The 18,221-nt window shown below is 42.2% G+C and overlaps 1 protein-coding gene across 1 annotated transcript in view; it reads right to left on the reverse strand.

Moving 5' to 3' along the window:
* The window catches only part of LOC124777962 (putative inorganic phosphate cotransporter), a 57,769-nt gene extending 50,204 nt beyond the window's left edge, over positions 1 to 7,565 (reverse strand). The window contains exon 1 of the mRNA XM_047253525.1: positions 7,509 to 7,565. Within this exon, the coding sequence (XP_047109481.1) occupies positions 7,509 to 7,565 (57 nt within the window). The remainder of the gene's footprint in view (positions 1 to 7,508) is intronic.
* Between the last annotated feature and the right edge of the window lie 10,656 nt (positions 7,566 to 18,221).

Here is an 18,221-nt window from a genome sequence, read left to right on the forward strand (position 1 = left end):
CGCAACCATCACATCAAATTATGTGGATCTAAATGGGTCTGTTGTACTGGTAGAATGTCTCACATAACCAATATTTTAACAGTAAGGGACCTAACTTTGATATTTTTATTTTTAAAAGTTTTGGTTTTTCATTTGAAACGATTTTTTAAAATTGCAGAGCAACACACTTAGCTTTTTGTTTAGCTTCCTCCATTTTTAATTTCATTTTCTTTTGGGCTTTGTATAATTTTTTTCTGCCTATACTTTTATTATCTGCAGTTTGAAATAATGTACTTCATATAAATTTTCTAGTAGTGCTAATTCTTTGTTCAACTTATCTTCTTCAAGTTGAAAATTTATCTCAGTCTCATTGAGTGAAAACATGTATTCTATTCTCCCATGCAGACGATCGTAGAGATGCTGGATGTAGTCCTGTGGAACGGCTTGCCATGCCATTTCCACCTGGCGCCTCAGTTGGACCAGCGTTCGTGCTGGACGTGCAGACCGCGTGAGACGACGCTTCATCCAGTCCCAAACATGCTCAATGGGGGACAGATCCGGAGATCTTGCTGGCCAGGGTAGTTGACTTACACCTTCTAGAGCACGTTGGGTGGCACAGGATACATGCGGACGTGCATTGTCCTGTTGGAACAGCAAGTTCCCTTGCCGGTCTAGGAATGGTAGAACGATGGGTTCGATGACGGTTTGGATGTACCGTGCACTATTCAGTGTCCCCTCGACGATCACCAGTGGTGTACGGCCAGAGTAGGAGATCGCTCCCCACACCATGATGCCGGGTGTTGGCCCTGTGTGCCTCGGTCGTATGCAGTCCTGATTGTGGCGCTCACCTGCACGGCGCCAAACACGCATACGACCATCATTGGCACCAAGGCAGAAGCGACTCTCATCGCTGAAGACGAGTCGTCTCCATTCGTCCCTCCATTCACGCCTGTCGCGACACCACTGGAGGCGGGCTGCACGATGTTGGGGCGTGAGCGGAAGACGGCCTAACGGTGTGCGGGACCGTAGCCCAGCTTCATGGAGACGGTTGCGAATGGTCCTCGCCGATAACCCAGGAGCAACAGTGTCCCTAATTTGCTGAGAAGTGGCGGTGCGGTCCCCTACGGCACTGCGTAGGATCCTACGGTCTTGGCGTGCATCCGTGCGTCTCTGCGGTCCGGTCCCAGGTCGACGGGCACGTGCACCTTCCGCCGACCACTGGCGACAACATCGATGTACTGTGGAGACCTCACGCCCCACGTGTTGAGCAATTAGGCGGTACGTCCACCCGGCCTCCCGCATGCCCACTATACGCCCTCGCTCAAAGTCTGTCAACTGCACATACGGTTCACGTCCACGCTGTCGCTGCATGCTACCAGTGTTAAAGACTGCGATGGAGCTCCGTATGCCACGGCAAACTGGCTGACACTGACGGCGGCGGTGCACAAATGCTGCGCAGCTAGCGCCATTCGACGGCCAACACCGCGGTTCCTGGTGTGTCCGCTGTGCCGTGCGTGTGATCATTGCTTGTACAGCCCTCTCGCAGTGTCCGGAGCAAGTATGGTGGGTCTGACACACCGGTGTCAATGTGTTCTTTTTTCCATTTCCAGGAGTGTAGTAGGATTTACGTTGCTTGGACATAATGTTTGTACTAAAGGATTTTGTCTGCTGTGTGTTTAAATTTCTCAAAATCTCCTGCATTAACATGTTTCATGAATGTTAACTAGGATTCCTGCCATGCAGCTACCCAGGGCTGAACTGTCTGGTTGAGGATATATATTATCTTGAAACCAAAAGTAGTTACATAAAAGAGTGATTCATAATAGTTAAATGAACTTGTGGATTTCAGCTGGAATTAGTTACTTGTACACAATTACATTATTTTTAATTATATTAATTTTTCTTTAATAGGAATATTTGACTAAAGAAGAAACAAGTTTATTGTTATCAGGAACAAATTAATGCGTATTTTTGAAGTTGAAGAATTGGAAAGTTGTGGTAAGGACTACAGTACCAAACTGCTGAGGACATCAGTCCCTAGGCTTACATGCTATTTAATCTAACCTAAACTAAGTTATGTCAAAGACAACAGACACACCCATACCCAAGGGACAGCTCGAACCTCCAACAGGGGGAGCCACGTGAACTGTGACCAGGTGCCCTAGATCATGTGGGTACCCTGTGCAGCTCAAATTGTGTATTTATTTTCATATGTGTAGGGCTTGTTGTTTGTTGTTGTTATGGTCTTTAGTCCAGAGACTGGTTTGATGCAGCTCTCCATGCTACTCTATCCTGTGCAAGCTTCTTAATCTCCCAGTACCTACTGCAGCCTACATCCTTCTGAATCTGTTTAGTGTATTCATCTCTTGGTCTCCCTTTACGATTTTTACCCTCCACGTTGCCCTCCAATACTAAATTGGTGATCCCTTCATGCCTCAGAACATGCCCTACCAACCGAGCCCTTCTTCTAGTCAAGTTGCACCACAAATTTCTCTTCTCTCCAATTCTATTCAATAACTCCTCATTAGTTATGTGAGCTACCCATCTAATCTTCAGCATTCTTCTGTAGCACCACATTTCGAAAGCCTCTATTCTCTTCTTGTCTAAACTATTTATCGTCCATGTTTCACTTCCACACATTGCTACACTCCATACAAATAAGTTCAGAAACGACTTCGTAACACTTAAATCTATGCTCGATGTCAACAGATTAATCTTCTTCAGAAATGCTTTCCTTGCCATTGTTTACTACTTTAAGCGTCTCATTTCCTAATCTAATTCCAGCAGCATCACCCGATTTAAATCGATTACAGTCCATTATCCCTGTTTTGCTTTTGTTTATATTCATCTTATATCCTCCTTTCAAGACACTGTCAATTCCGTTCAGCTGTTCTTCCAGGTCCTTTGCTGTCTCTGACAGAATTAAAACGTCATCGGTGAACCTTGAAGTCTTTATTTCTTCTCCATCGATTTTAACACCTACTCCGAATTTTTCTTTTGTTTCCGTTACTGCTTGCTCAATATACAGATTGAATAACATCAGGGATAGGCTACATTCCTGTCTCACTCTCTTCCCAACCACTGCTTCCTTTCATGTCCCTCGACTCTTATAACTGCCGTCTGGTTTCTGTACAAATTGAAATAACCTTTCGCTCCCTGTATTTTACCCCTGCCAACTTCAGAATTTGAAAGAGAGTATTCCACTCAACATTGTCAAAAGCTTTCTCTAAGTCCACAAATGCTAGAAACGTAGGTTTGCCATTCCTTCATATATCTATCTTCGAAGATAGGTCGTAGGGTCAGTATTGCATCACGTGTTCCAACATTTCTACGGAATCCCAACTGATCTTCCCCGAGGTCGGCATCTACCAGATTTTCCATTCGTCTGTAAAAAATTCGAGTTAGCATTTTGCAGCCGTGGCTTATTAAACCGATAGTTCGGTAATTTTCACGTCTGTCAACACCTGATTTCTTTGGGATTGGAATTATTATATTATTCTTTAAGTCTGGGGGTATTTCGCCTGTCTCATACATCTTGCTCACCAGATGGTAGAGTATTGTTAGGCCTGGCTCTCCCAAGGCGGTCGATAGTTGTAAGGGAAGGTTGTCTACTCCCGGGGCCTTGTTTCGACTTAGGTCTTTCAGTGCTCTGTCAAACTCTTCACGCAGTATCATATCTCCTATTTCATTTTCATCTACATTCTCCTCCATTTCTATAATATTGTCCTCAAGAACATCGCCCTTGTATAGACCCTCTATATACTCCTTCCATCTTTCTGCTTTGTCTTCTTTGCTGGGAACTGGGTTTCCATCTGAGCTCTTGATATTCATACAAGTGGTTCTCTTTTCTCCGAAGGTCTCTTTAATTTTCCTGTAGTCAGTATCTATCTTACCCCTAGTGAGATAAGCCTCTACATCCTTACATTTGTCCTCTAGCCATCCCTGCTTAGCCATTTTGCACTTCCTGTCGATCTCATTTGTGAGCCGTTTGTATTCCTTCTTGCCTGCTTCATTTACTGCATTTTTATATTTCCTACTTTCATCAGTTAAATTCAATATTTCTTCTGTTACTCAAGGGTTTCTATTAGCCCTACTTGATCGTCTGCTACCTTCACTATTTCATCTCTCAAAGCTACCCATTCTTCTGATACTATATATCTTTCCCCCATTCCTGTCAGTCGTTCCTTAATGCTCTCCCAGAAGCTCTCTACAACCTCTGGTTCTTTCAGTTTATCCAGGTCGCATCTCCCCAAATTCCCACCTTTTTGCAGTTTCTTCAGTTTTAATCTGCAGTTCATAACCAACAGATTGTGGTTAGAGTCCACATCTGCCCCTGGAAATGTCTTACAATTTAAAACTTGGTTCCTGAATCTCTGTCTTACCATTATATAATGTATCTGAGACCTTCCAGTATCTCCAGGCTTCTTCCATGTATACAGCCACCTTTTATGATTCTTGAGCCAAGTGTTAACCATGTTCTTTAAATAACTTGTTGTTTAAATAACTTAATTTTTTTCACAAAAATGGGAGCGGCTGGCAACACTATTGACAATAGCGTCGATAGGTATGTCCTTTTTATGGATTTTTGTTTGTGCTCATAATGTTGGTTTTAGGTGTTAACAACTATGCATTTCTTTATCTCTTTATCTGTGAAGAGATAATTGCAAGTTTAAGGATTTTCTTCATTTGTGCATTAAATTTGTAGTTCATGTTTTAACTTATATCATTCTTTACGAAAAACTCATGAACCCTATTGAACATTCATCTTTTGATAATATTACCAATGTGTTGCCTTTATGCCTAATGCACCATGTTTATTTAATTTCTTGTTAATATGTCACACTGTATTTTGGTTGGCCCAAATCTGGTAACTGTCTTCATCACTGTATTTTATTTGCTTTGAAACCATTTCAGAGATTTTATAAGTAATTTTGTTTTCGCCGACAGTGGGGAGATGTGCCACATCTAACGATATTTTTGTATGAACTATGAGACTTTTTGTCATACTACTTTGTAGTTTGGAAAGTAAGTTAGATTTTAGTTCTTTATTCAGGAGATTCAACTCTGTTTCTGTAAACTGAATATTTGTCAAACTCTCAATGTGTAGAAAAATGTTAATTTATTGTAGGCTGCTCATTCACATTCACAAGTTCCCTTCGTCTGAGCATGAACTATGACATCGTTAATTTGTTTATATGTGTTTCCCTAATTTATTTAGTCACAAGATGTTCATACTCATTAGCTAATCTGATTATTAATTTACACTGCAATAGAATGAACGTTTTTCCTAGTTGTAGGTGTGCTAGACATAATTGACGATTCAACCGGATCTTCTGCTGAAATTTAGCGTGATTTTCATATTTCATCTGGATGATATCACTGCACTTTTTCACTTTCTTAGCGACTTGTGTTAGAAGTTTAATAATTACATTCACAAAGTTTGTAATTGCTTTTAACTGCTCACTAAATCTGATGCTTCAATAGTCTTCAACAGTTTAATTTTGATGTGCTGATAACGTTGGATTTTACCCTTATCTTTATGTGCTCGTATGAGACACATTTTCTTCACAGCAGATACCAAATCAAAGTATTTATTAAAACATGTTGGAATTTTCCACTTTTGCTGCATTAATTTTGTTTGTTCTCAGCTAGTTTTAGCCTTCTAGGCTGTTCTCAAGTAACATGGTGGTCCTGTATGAAATAGAATATCTATAAAGAAACAGTTTCAGTTGCAAAGTTATTTTTATTACAAATAACGCATTTCACCTGGTTAAGTCTTCATCAGATTTTATGAAAAGTTATCAAGAGAATGTCATGTCAGCGGATATTTCTGTCAGACTAGATACAGTTGTAAATCATGGACACCCTGAAACAAAGCGCAATGTAGAGCTACAGATACGTTGTATAAACCCAAAAATCCAGATAAAAATGTTGGAACTGGATAGTTCCAGTGTGGTCGCCTTGCACGAGATTTATTTACCCAGTTTTCAGGTCTATAAGACATACGTTTGGCTCTTTCGGTGGTATTCACGATTTGTAAGTGGGTCTAGTGCAACAGAAATATCTTTTAGAGTGTTTATCAGTTCTGATCCGCCATCTTCCAAGCTGGTCATTTGAAATGCTCCTGACTGTTTTTCATAAAATCTGATGAAGTCTCAATCAGATGAAACATGCTGTTTGTAATAAAAATAAGTTCCCGACTGAGACCATTTCTTTATAAAATCTAGGAAAACGATTGCTGTACCGTTCAGCGTATAGTGGAGTGAATAACTTTACAAAACAAAAAATAATTTCTCCACACATTAAGAAAGGAAGTTTTGGTGCAATAACAAAATCCAGTTAAACGACTGTTTCAAAAATAATGTTCATTCATGCTGGAGGACAAAACATCATGTTTTACAGAAAGACATCAGCTGGATTAGTTTCAATAAAATATTATTCATAATATTAAATTCTCCATAACTTCTGAAATATTGTGGACTCGCAAAATCTAAAACTAATTTTGGAATCAGCACAAAAAATTTCTTTAAGATGATAGATTTCACACATCAGTTCTCAGTCGTTTTAAATTTCGTAAATATAGCATTTACTTTTGCTAATATGACAGAATGGGTTGATTAAAGAACAGCTGGCTCAAACACCACATTAATATAGATTCCATTTAATTTAATATAAGAAGAAAATTTCCTTTGAATTAATACCAATATGAGTTGAAATATCACTGACCTTCAAGCAGCTTCATTCTGCTACAAAGTATGTATTTATATTTCGTTTTTGTGATCTCACCTCTCGTAGACTGGTAGGGAGGGGCAAGTCTATAAATAGATGTTAGAGAGACGACAAAAGTGCGTTCAAAGCGACGTTGTGGTAGGTCATATAGACCTACAACACTCTTTTTGCTGTGTAGTCCATCCAATAATAGGTTGGCAACAATGGGAAAGTATGACCAGTGTCTGCTATTATTGTGAAATACTATTATGAGTTGTCTTTATGTAATAAACATTGTGATATAGAGATATGTTATGACTTATTAGTAGTCACATGGCACATAGCTCTTATCACAAGTGAACTCTGAGGCCAGACTCTTGGAAAGGCCTGCAGCCTGTTTATTAAGTCATATGTTCTAATTAGGTCCATAAGGTGAATATGTGGCAGCGTTTAGTCGGGAGCCAGAATTTGGTTTCACTGAAACTACACACAGAAAGCGTCACAACTTTTACCAGAGACAAGTCTCAGTAGTCACATATAATTAAAAACATACACTACTACTTTTCAGAGAGCTCATACAGTTGTGTGAGGAATGATAAACCAATTGGACTAGAATCCTACCACATACAGAAAGAGGGCATTACTGTACCGTCAAGATGTTGAACCATTGAGCACAAACGCTAAAGTAAACTTACGTAAGCTTATTACAAAGGGCATGAGTAATACGAAAACTACATATCAGTCCTATTTATAGGAATTACCAATTGTGTGCACTAGGTGAGTGTTGTGATGGCCCAGCAGTTCGGCCAGCAGGTACCCACCTTGATGTTAGGGTTGCTGCCAGTGTTGTTGGCCATGACAACGACCCCCATCGACATGTCTGTGCGCAAGCTGAAGATCAGCACGTGGGTGACGCATAGCAGCAGTGCTTGAAGGTGCCTCACGCCCAACACGGGGAGTCCTAAAACAAAAGCGTATGGACTATTGTTGTGTCTACGTGCGCCCTTGATTAGAAGGTCAATGTATGTCCAGATTTCTGTCTGCATTAGTTTCTCCCCAGCCAAGTTCCTTTAATTGGTTTATGGGATCGCCAAAGTCACTGTTCAGTGTCGAGAGGGATTTAGAGAAGATTAATAAATCCTTAGTACGCTATGGCAGGTATGTTTAATTATAAGGTGTGCAAATATCCTCATAGTTGTAGGAGTGTGCTTGTCAGGGAGCCAATGGCGCAAAGATGACAATCAGTGTAGCGTGAAACTTGTTTAGCTTGGTTCAACAAACTACAATGTGGCCATGCTTGAGAACACGAATGCATATTCAGCAGTAGGAACTCCGAGAAGGTTTCCCATGATATTTTTAAAGCAATTCATGTATATATTAGGATGGCTGGTTCAAATGGCTCTGAGCACTATGGGACTCAACTGCTGAGGTCATTAGTCCCCTAGAACTTAGAACTAGTTAAACCTAACTAACCTAAGGACATCACAAACATCCATGCCCGAGGCAGGATTCGAACCTGCGACCGTAGCGATCTTGCGGTTCCAGACTGCAGCGCCTTTAGCCGCACGGCCACTTCGGCCGGCCTATTAGGATGATTACAATTCAGTGCTATGTACGATCTGGGTCAACTCTGGACAAAATGACAAACGTCTAGCCACTCACAGTTGACGAATTAACTTGGCCAGCTTTCTGCATTGGACCATAGATCGTCACCTCTACTTTCGGTCATTTGACATCATTGGTTGGATGGAAGCTATTCCAGGCTTCCGCCAATGTTGTGGTCTCCGTTATCAACATCTACATCCATACTCCGCAAGCCACCTGTCGGTGTGTGGCGGAGGGTACCTTGAGTACCTCTATCGGTTCTCCCTTATTCCAGTCTCGTACTGTTTGTGGAAAGAAAGATTCTCGGTATGCCTCTGCGTGGGCTCTAATCTCTCTGATTTTATCCTCATGGTCTCTTCGCGAGATATACGTAGGGGGGAGCAATATACTGGTTGACTCTTCGGTGAAGGTATGTTCTCGAAACTTCATCAAAAGCCCGCACCGAGGTACTGAGGGTCTCTCTTGCAGAGTCTTCCAGTAGAGTTTATTACCTCCGTAACGCTTTCACGATTGCTAAATGATCCTGTAACGAAGCGCGCTGCCCTCCGTGGGATCTTCCCTATCTCCTCTATGAATTCTACACCCATGTAGTTCCTTCCTAATGCCAAATACTTGTCATCTAACAGGTCGTAGTCTCGTGCTTTTGTTATCTATTGGAATGCAGTTAACACCTGTTTTGGTCCGTATCGATGATTTGGTGGCTCAGTCGTTAAGCGATAGACTAGACATACAATAGTTTGGGTTCGATCCCGGTCCAGTCCCATAGCTTTTATCTGTTAGTCGCCACTTCTTTTATCTCTGGCATTGATATTTAATGTATTTAATGTGAGAAACGCCAAGCTGCGGCACGCATTAAACAGTAAGTCCTCCCCTATAACTAGATGTATAAGTCAGTTCACAGACCGGAGGAATGCAATTACCTATCGCTTTCAGTAGCGCCATGCTCAGAAAAATTGCTGTGACGTTGAAACCCACTTTAGGGTCGATCACAGGTTTCCATTTCCACATCACATCCACTTGCCCTGCTGCGTGAACTGTCTATCTCAATTTCATTTTCATTACGGTCGTATATAAAGGGTGTTTCACAACTCATATTACGAACTACGAGAGGTTGTAGAGGGGACTCAGTAGATCAGGTTTTACGTAGGAAGCCATGTCCAGAAACGTCATCCAACGACGCTACGGGTCTTGAAAGCTATAAGCGCCGGCGCTTGTAAAGGTATGTACACTGGTGTCCTAAATTAACGCAGCAAATCACTATGCGTCTTGTGCGTAATTCGCGATATCACGATATAATCATACAAACTGTAAACAGATGTCCTTAAGATCGTGTCCTGCATGGAAGATGCCATTCTGGTCAACGGACAACCACGCCAGCGAAAACGTCAGCGCACCTGTCAAACGGGATAGTATTTGCCGGGTGGTCCCGCATCGACAATCGCTGTGTACACAGTCACAGACGGTGCGGTATGGCTCAGAGAAGACGCCTACCAGGCTCTCTGTGGTGAAGAGCCATGGGAAGAATGGAAGCAGGACAGTCGCAAATTGATGTGGTCCGATGGCTTAATGTAAATCGTTTTGTTGTTTTTAGGATATGGTGACAGTTTGTAGAGACCGAAACTGCATCCCGAAGACCAGGGCGGGGATGACCACGTGTAGCATCAGAAATAAAGAACCTTTATTTGGCTGTAAGGGCAAGGCTTTTATACAGGTGGCAACAAGTATCTGACCTCGCAGCATCCATTGAACATGTTGTAGCGAGGTAAACGGTGTGCAGATGGTTTCGGAAGAGTGACCTTTGCCGGCCGGAGTGGCCGAACGGTTCTAGGCGCTACAGTCTGCCATGCCTCGGGCATGGATGTGTGTGACGTCCTTAGGTAAGTTAGGTTTAAGTAGTTCTAAGTTCTAGGGGACTGATGACCTCAGAAGTTAAGTCCCGTAGTGCTCAGAGCCATTTGAACCATTTGAAGAGTGACCTTTACTGTCGGAGACCCACCGTAAGTGTACCTCTGACGCGTCTTCACAGAAGGGAACGTCTAGACTGGAGCCGTCAACATGCCACCTGGACGCTCGTACGATGGACCAATGATCTTCTCACAGGTGAGTCCCGATTTGGTCGACACAGTGATCCTGTACGGATTCTCATCTGGAGGGAACGTTGAACACTGTTTCGGGACCCAACCATCGAGGAAAGAGACTGATATCGAGGATGATCCGTAATGGTGTGTTCTGGAATTATGGTGACCACAAGAACATCGAGCGCGGGTGGTTGATGGTTTCCAGGAAGCGGAAGATATTGCAGGCATGGCGTTCCCTGCTTGCTCTGTCTATTTGAATCCTACAGAACACGTCTGGCATGCACTAGGGACTCGGGTTGCATCACGTCAGTATCCACCAACCACTCTCTAAGACTTGCGAGCAGCGTTGCAGGAAAAATGGGCGTTATTGCCTCAACATGAGACTGGTACATCATTTACAGAACGGCCCGTCGTTTGTCAGGCCTTTATTGCTGCCAGAGTTTGTCGCAGACCGTACTGAGAGCATTAACCATTTGTCGTAATGTGTATGCAAATCCGTTAAGTTGAAGAAAAAGAAAAAACGAAGAACGTTCTTCTCTAATGTGTACATTTGTATCCTTTATATTGCATTCCTTATATTCCTATTTAACTATCATCTGATTATACCGTTTTGTGGCAAAGTAAACACAACGTTGCAAAATTTTGGTTTGCTGCTTTAATTTTGGACCCAGTGTATACAAAGGATGATTCCGTGATAACGTTAAAGACTTTGAAGGATCATGCAGACGGATAAACGTATCAGTTTCATTTAAGAGGTCCTGATTAGGAAAGAACTAGTCGCAAGTTACAAGCCAAAATCATTTTGATACGTCTGACAGTGTAATAAATTTGCCGTTACTGTTGTTGCTGCGATTGTAGGGTAGGCAACTTTCAGAGCTGGTAGTATGAACCAAAACATGAAGAAAGTCGAGGAAACGGGATCCTAAATGCATACCTTAAGACATATCAACAATTGTGTCTCACACTAACGAAGATGAACAAGTGCTCATAATCCTCAGGTATGCATTTTAGAGACCGTGTTTACTGGAGATTTTTTCATGTTTTTGTCTATACTACGACCTCTGAAAGTTGCCTACCCTACAATCTTAGCAACAACAGTACCGATGATATTTCAAAGGTATGAGAATGATGTTCGCTTGTAACTTTCGACACGTTCGTTTCCGAACCAGGTACCCTTACCTCAGATTGATACATTTATCCTTCTCCATCATCCATGAAAGTTTGCAACATCATCACGGAATCGCCCTGTACATACGTACATTAACAGGCGTTGACTCCTATAACTTTGAAGCTCTGTAGCGTCGTTGGATGACGTTTCCGGACATGGGTTTCTGTGCAAAACTTGGTCTACGAAGTCCCCTCTGCAAACCCCTAGAAGTGTGTAACATGAACTGTGAAACACCCGCTGTGTCTTCGTCCTCAGTCTGTTCCCATACACACTGTTTTGTTTTCCTGCCCCTCCCAAGTTGTGCAACTCTTGCTTGACGAGCAACTTGCAAGTTTTAATGGTTTTAGCAATGAAAAACTGTGACTGACTGCCATGAATCAAAGTTGTATTTCACACTAATTATATACTTTCCTTTTCAGCCAATCTGGAAGCTTAGTTTTGAAAAGTCTGCTTAGTTTACTCAGCGCTATTCAGGCATTTTATTGTTCTGTTCATTTCTTTTCCTGAACATTCATTTCTTGTCTTCAACTGCATGAATACGAAAACTCTGCGACTAGTTTTAGGAACTCATCGTTAAGTTGTAGTGTTTTATTATCAACGTATTTTTTGTATGTTACTCTTATTGCAATTAGTTTTTGGGCCTGTTTCCAAACTTTTCTCATACAAGTACTTATCTCCATTCATTGGTGAATTTTTTCTGCATTAGATACAAACAGCACTTGTCATCAACAAAACAAAGAAGGTGCAGATATATTTCATTATTTTTATTTCTTTGATTTAAGGATCTAAAAAGTCTTGTAGACCCTGCTGAGATTAGTTTTAATTTACAGTTTTCTTGCCTGATTTCTCTTTCAAGTCTAAATTTCTCACTGTCGTGATGAAGTGTACTGAAAGGTCTAGCATTGACATACGTATGTACTAATAGAGGCTGAGTCTGTACCTGTTTCGTAAGGTTTGTCTATGTAGATTATGTTGCAGTTGAGTCATAAGTTTCGCTCAAAATCTACGAATCCCAGGCTGAGATAATTCACATTCAGTGTTCTAATCTGTAATTAAGTATAAGATGTATTGTCTTCTGGAGCCAGCTTATTCACTTGCTTGATTAAATTTTGTGGATTTGTAGTACATTACTAAGAGAAGGTAGACAAGCTTACTATAGTGTCTGACAACACAATGTGAATCACTCAGAAGACATGATCGGATCTCAATGTAACTTCGTACATATGCACATCATCCGCGAGTACGTAAATGATTAGAGTTACAGGTAGAATGGCCACTAGAGAGGATAAGCGTTGTTCGTGTTTAATGTTGTTACCAGGTCTGGTGGGCTATATAAGGGACGTGAACAGCTTCAGATGTTGATGGATCACTATGAGGGATGGGGAGACGATGCTTTTGTGGAATGTTTTCAGAGGATAATAGTTCCCCAAAACGTGGAAAATACTGCAGTCGATCTCCTACTAAAGAACTGAGTCAGTTACTAGCTTTCCAGCATGGCCAAAAGTCACGGGAAAGGTTACACCATTTGACTCGTGGCGGATTTTACAGTGTCGTCCAAAGCTGTCAGCTATAATGAGTTGATCAGTAACTGTGCATTAACTATGGTATCTTGGTGTTCGTAATACTTTCTTCTGCTTTTATTCATATTCTTTCACCTCTTTCATTTACTTTTCTTAAAGGGCAACCAGATTAAAGCCTACGTCACGCCATCTTACGATACAACGACGCCATCAAGGCAGCTTTCGGAATATTCAGCTCATGCAGTTTCGAAGTCTGATATCTGCTTTTCACCAACATGATAATATTTGCTCAAGTATGTGGCAGATCAGAAGGCCAGTGACCACTACTGATAATGAGTTCGATAACGAGCATACTTTTGAAAGACTTGTTTGGGAAGGAAGTTCTGTCGTCTAACCGCTGCGACTTACAGTACTGTCTTGATAGTTAATATCACTCCCCACCATCGGCTATCGAAACGAAGAGTATTATTCGTATAATTGCCTCTGTCATTTCTTTCATATATATCTTTCAAGAGCAATTTGCTTCGGTATTCAGCTTCAGGATACCTCAGAAAGATTAACTTCACAAGACTAATTCTTCTACTTGAAATCAGTTCCTAACAATGAGCTGCCTTTATGATGTATCGGTCGTAAGGGACCTACGAAACTCGAGTTGCACCATTAACCTCCAAGGTCGCTTGATCTCACGGCATGTGGGTTATTTTTTCCTGCGCGTTTGTGAAAGATTCCGTATGTGGGCCACGCCTTCCAACAAATTTCGGTGTAGTTCGATGACACATACTAACAGCAGTGATAGCAGTAACACCAGACAAGCACGCACAATTATGCAAATAGTCTGATGTTTGTCGTGTGTCCAATGGAGGGAATATCGAAGATTTCTGAAAGGTAAATGAGATCCTTGATCCTAAATGTAATTGTTAAAATGTACGCCAAGGTTGTATACGCAAGCGTGTAAAAGAAATACCCTTGTAAAATTGTGTGATTGTTTTGATAAACAAAAACTTTACGCGCAAACCAAAATTTACCCTTCCTTTGTACCTTCATTCGTGTAAAAGGTATAGTCTTGTCAAAGAGGTTGAATGTTTTTTTTTAAGCACAGTATACTATATCTTTCCTTTTATAAGACTTCCTTAGAAAAGTGTGCTTTTGAGTCGGGTTCATCGAATGGAAGCTGCCTCTAATACAGAAGATTTTCCACGAGAACTGAGCCACCTACCAGAAGACTTCCGTCACAACCACCAACAAATATCCCAAATATATCTGCAAGCAGAACATCGCCGAGGTGGAAAGTACCTTCTTTCCGTTGTATGGTCCAGTGCTCCTGAAGAAAAATATTGGGTCGTCTTCGGTCTCCGAACTAAAGTACACCGAGAGGCCTGTGACCGATAAGGTTGACCTCGGAGCTCTCAGCGTTAGCAAAATATCGTCTGAGTGTGGATAATGTTACGTCGTGTAGAGCTTGCACACGAGACAACACAGTGGATATAAGGCGAGAGGTGTCTGTTACTACACTACGCGGTGGGTATAAGGTGAGAGGTGTTTGTTAGTACACTACATGGTAGGTATAAGGTGAGAGGTGTCTCTTATTACACTACATGGTGGGTATAAGGTGAGAGATGTCTGTTACTACACTGCCCGGAGAAATCAGCTATAGCTGAACCTTCTGTGAAAAATGAACATAAAATTGCAATTGACGAAATCGCCATTGCAAGGAGGTCTAACACGATCTGGGATAGGGTAATAAAGCAAACTATGGAGATCAAAATACCTGACAACAACCTCAACGCACCAGGTGGCTGTACGGTGTACCGAAAGCTGCAGTTCGGGCTGTATACATCACAGGACGCTGAACCTAATATATATATATAGTTAAGGCTCACCGGCCATTTGACCTTCTTCTTCTGTGCGGATGCACAGACAGTGCCCGAACTCTTACTGAAATCGGCGGTAAAGCTGCGAGTAATGAGTATGATGGGCACAGGCATACAACAAAAATCTTAAGGCTATAGCCTTTATATTCGCCCCGAGAGAATCAGAAACGGTACTGATATTTGAAACAGTTCTTATTTATTCTACAGTCTGAGTTGCACATTCTTAATTTTTTGATCTTTCTGTGTCATGTTCAGATCAAAATAGCTGCGTCAACAAACCGTCTTTTCTGTGTCAGAACCTCATATCAGAATAATTAACAAGGTGCAACGCTGTATGTGTATGACTCTATCAGACTGGATTCCAGGTTGACTAGAAATGTGTACAAGGGTGCGTGTAAATTGCATTTCTGCGATAATTACGTAAAGTGCAAATCCATGGTCTAGACACGATACGAATGAATAAAATATTGTTGGACTTCTAGCAGCGTTAAATGGTCACACATCCACGGCCTTCCAGCCAAGTTCTCCTCGGCCATTGTAGAGTGGTAACTAACTGCCTGGTTGGATTGGATTGTTTGGGGGAAGAGACCAAACAGCGAGGTCATCGGTCTCATCGGATTAGGGAAGGATGGGGAAGGAAGTCGGCCGTGCCCTTTCAAAGGAACTATCCCAGAATTTTCCCGGAGCGATTTAGCGAAATCACGGAAAACCTAAATCAGGATGGCCGGACGCTGGATTGAACCGTCGTCCTCCCGAATGCGAGTCCAGTGTGATACCACTGCACCACCTCGCTCGGTAACTGCCTGGTGTATATTTATTTTCTTTCCTTCAACTTTTTTATTCTATACCTGTAAAGGTAGAACTGTCTGACCAAGTACTGACCCATTGAAGAGCCAGTCTGTTCAGCCAAATGCCACGCAACCTCACCGCAGGGCCGAGGGAGTCTTAATTGGAACAACTCTGAGAGGGGATTTCTAGTTTCAGCAGCTGTCGTACAACCAAGAGAAACCTCTCAAACAGCTTGATAGGAACAAAGAGATGAGAACTACTGTTATTTAAGATCTGGAGTGTTATGTCCCACAGTATCGAGACCCAATGTGTAATGGTGTAAGTATATTTGTTTATGTTGATACAGAGCAAAGTTGATGATTCATTAGACATATGCAGTGTACCTATGCCATTACAAATCGTAGGTGGTGAGATCGACAGCACATAAGTGACCACTATATAAATTAAATATTAATTAAATATTAGAACACTATATTCTTGCTGGTCTCGTCCTTGTATAGCAGTACAATAGCCAATGACGCCGCTGTGTACCGTCCATCGACATATAAAACAGTGTCTTCGTACTGTCTCTGCCGGCCCTGCTTTAACCTCAAAATGCCTGCGTTCTGCACTGTAGGCTATACAATTGAACTTTCAGTTGTTTATACACTACTGGCCATTAAAATTGCTACACCAAGAAGAAATGCAGATGATAAACGGGTGTCCATTGGACAAATATATTATACTAGAACTGACATGTAATTACATTTTCACGCAATTTGGGTGCATAGATCCTGAGAAATCAGTACCCAGAACAGACACGTCTGGCCGTAATAACGGGCATTTAGTCAGACAGAGCTTGGATGGCGTGTACAGGTACAGCTGCCCATGCGGCTTCAACACGATACCACAGTTCATCAAGAGTAGTGACTGGCGTATTGTGACGAGCCAGTTGCTCGGCCACCATTGACCAGGCTTTTCAATTGGTGAGAGATCTGGAGAATGTGCTGGCCAGGGCAGCAGTCGAACATTTTCTGTATCGAGAAAGGCCCGTACAGGACCTGCAACATTCGGTAGTGCATTATCCTGCTGAAATTTAGGGTTTCGCAGGAATCGAATGAAGGGTGGAGCCACGGGTCGTAACACATCTGAAATGTAACGCCCACTGTTCAAAGTGCCGTCAATGCGAATAAGAGGTGACCGAGACGTGTAACCAATGGCACCCCATACCATCACGCCGGGTGATACGCCAGTATGGCGATGATGAATACACGCTTCCAATGTGCGTTAACGCGATGTCGCCAAACACGGATGCGACCATCATGATGCTGTAAACAGAACCTGGATTCATCCGAAAATATGACGTTTTACCATTCGTGCACACAGGTTCGTCGTTGAGTACACCACCGCAAGCGCTCCTGTCAGTGATGCAGCGTCGAGGGTAACCGTAGTCATAGTTTCCGAGCTGATATCACATGCTGCTCCAAACGTCGTACTGTTCGTGCAGATGGTTGCTGTCTTGCAAACGTCCCCATCTGTGACTCAGGGATCGAGACGTGGCTGCACGATCCGTTACAGCCATGCGGATAAGATCCCTGTCATCTCGACTGCTAGTGATACGAGGCCGTTGAGATCCAGCACGACGTTCTGTATTACCCTCCTGAACCCACCGATTCCATATTCTGCTAACAGTCATTGGATCTCGACCAACGCGAACAGCAACGTCGCGATACGATAAAATGCAATCCGACCTTTATCAAAGTAGGAATTGTGATGGTACTCATTTCTCTCCCTTACACGAGGCATCTCAACAACGTTTCACCAAACAACGCTGGTCAACTGCTGTTTGTGTATGAGAAATCGGTTGGAAACTTCTCTCATGTCAGCACATAGTAGGTGTAGCCACCGGCGCCAACCTTGTGTGAATGCTCTGAAAAGCTAATCATTTGCATATCACAGCATCTTCTTCCTGTGAGTTAAATTTCGCGTCTGTAGCACGTCACCTCCGAGGTGTAGCAATTTTATTGGACAGTAGTGGATATACAGGGTGGTCCATTGATCGTGACAGGACCAACTATCTCACGAAATAAGCGTCAAACGAATAAACTACAAAGAACGAAACTTGTCTAGCTTGAAGGGGGAAACCAGATGAGGCTATGATTGACCCGTTAGATGGCGCTGCCATAGGTCAAACGGATATCAACTGCGTTTTTTACATAGGAACCCTCCCTTTTTATCACATTTTCGTGATAAATATGAATGTTTTAGATGGACCACTTTTTTCACTTTGTGATAGATGGCGTTGTAATAGTCACAAGCGTATAAGTACGTGGTATCACGTAACATTCCGCCAGTGCTGACGGTATTTGCTTCGTGTTAAAATGTACCGTTTACCAATTGCGGAAAAGGTCGATATCGTGTTGATGTATGGCTATTGTGATCAAAATGGCCAACGGGCGTGTGCTATGTATGCTGCTCGGTATCCTGCACGACATCATCCAAGTGTCCGAACCGTTCGCCGGAT

The sequence above is a fragment of the Schistocerca piceifrons genome, chromosome 1 (genome assembly GCF_021461385.2).
Source record: "Schistocerca piceifrons isolate TAMUIC-IGC-003096 chromosome 1, iqSchPice1.1, whole genome shotgun sequence".
NCBI lineage: Eukaryota > Metazoa > Arthropoda > Insecta > Orthoptera > Acrididae > Schistocerca > Schistocerca piceifrons.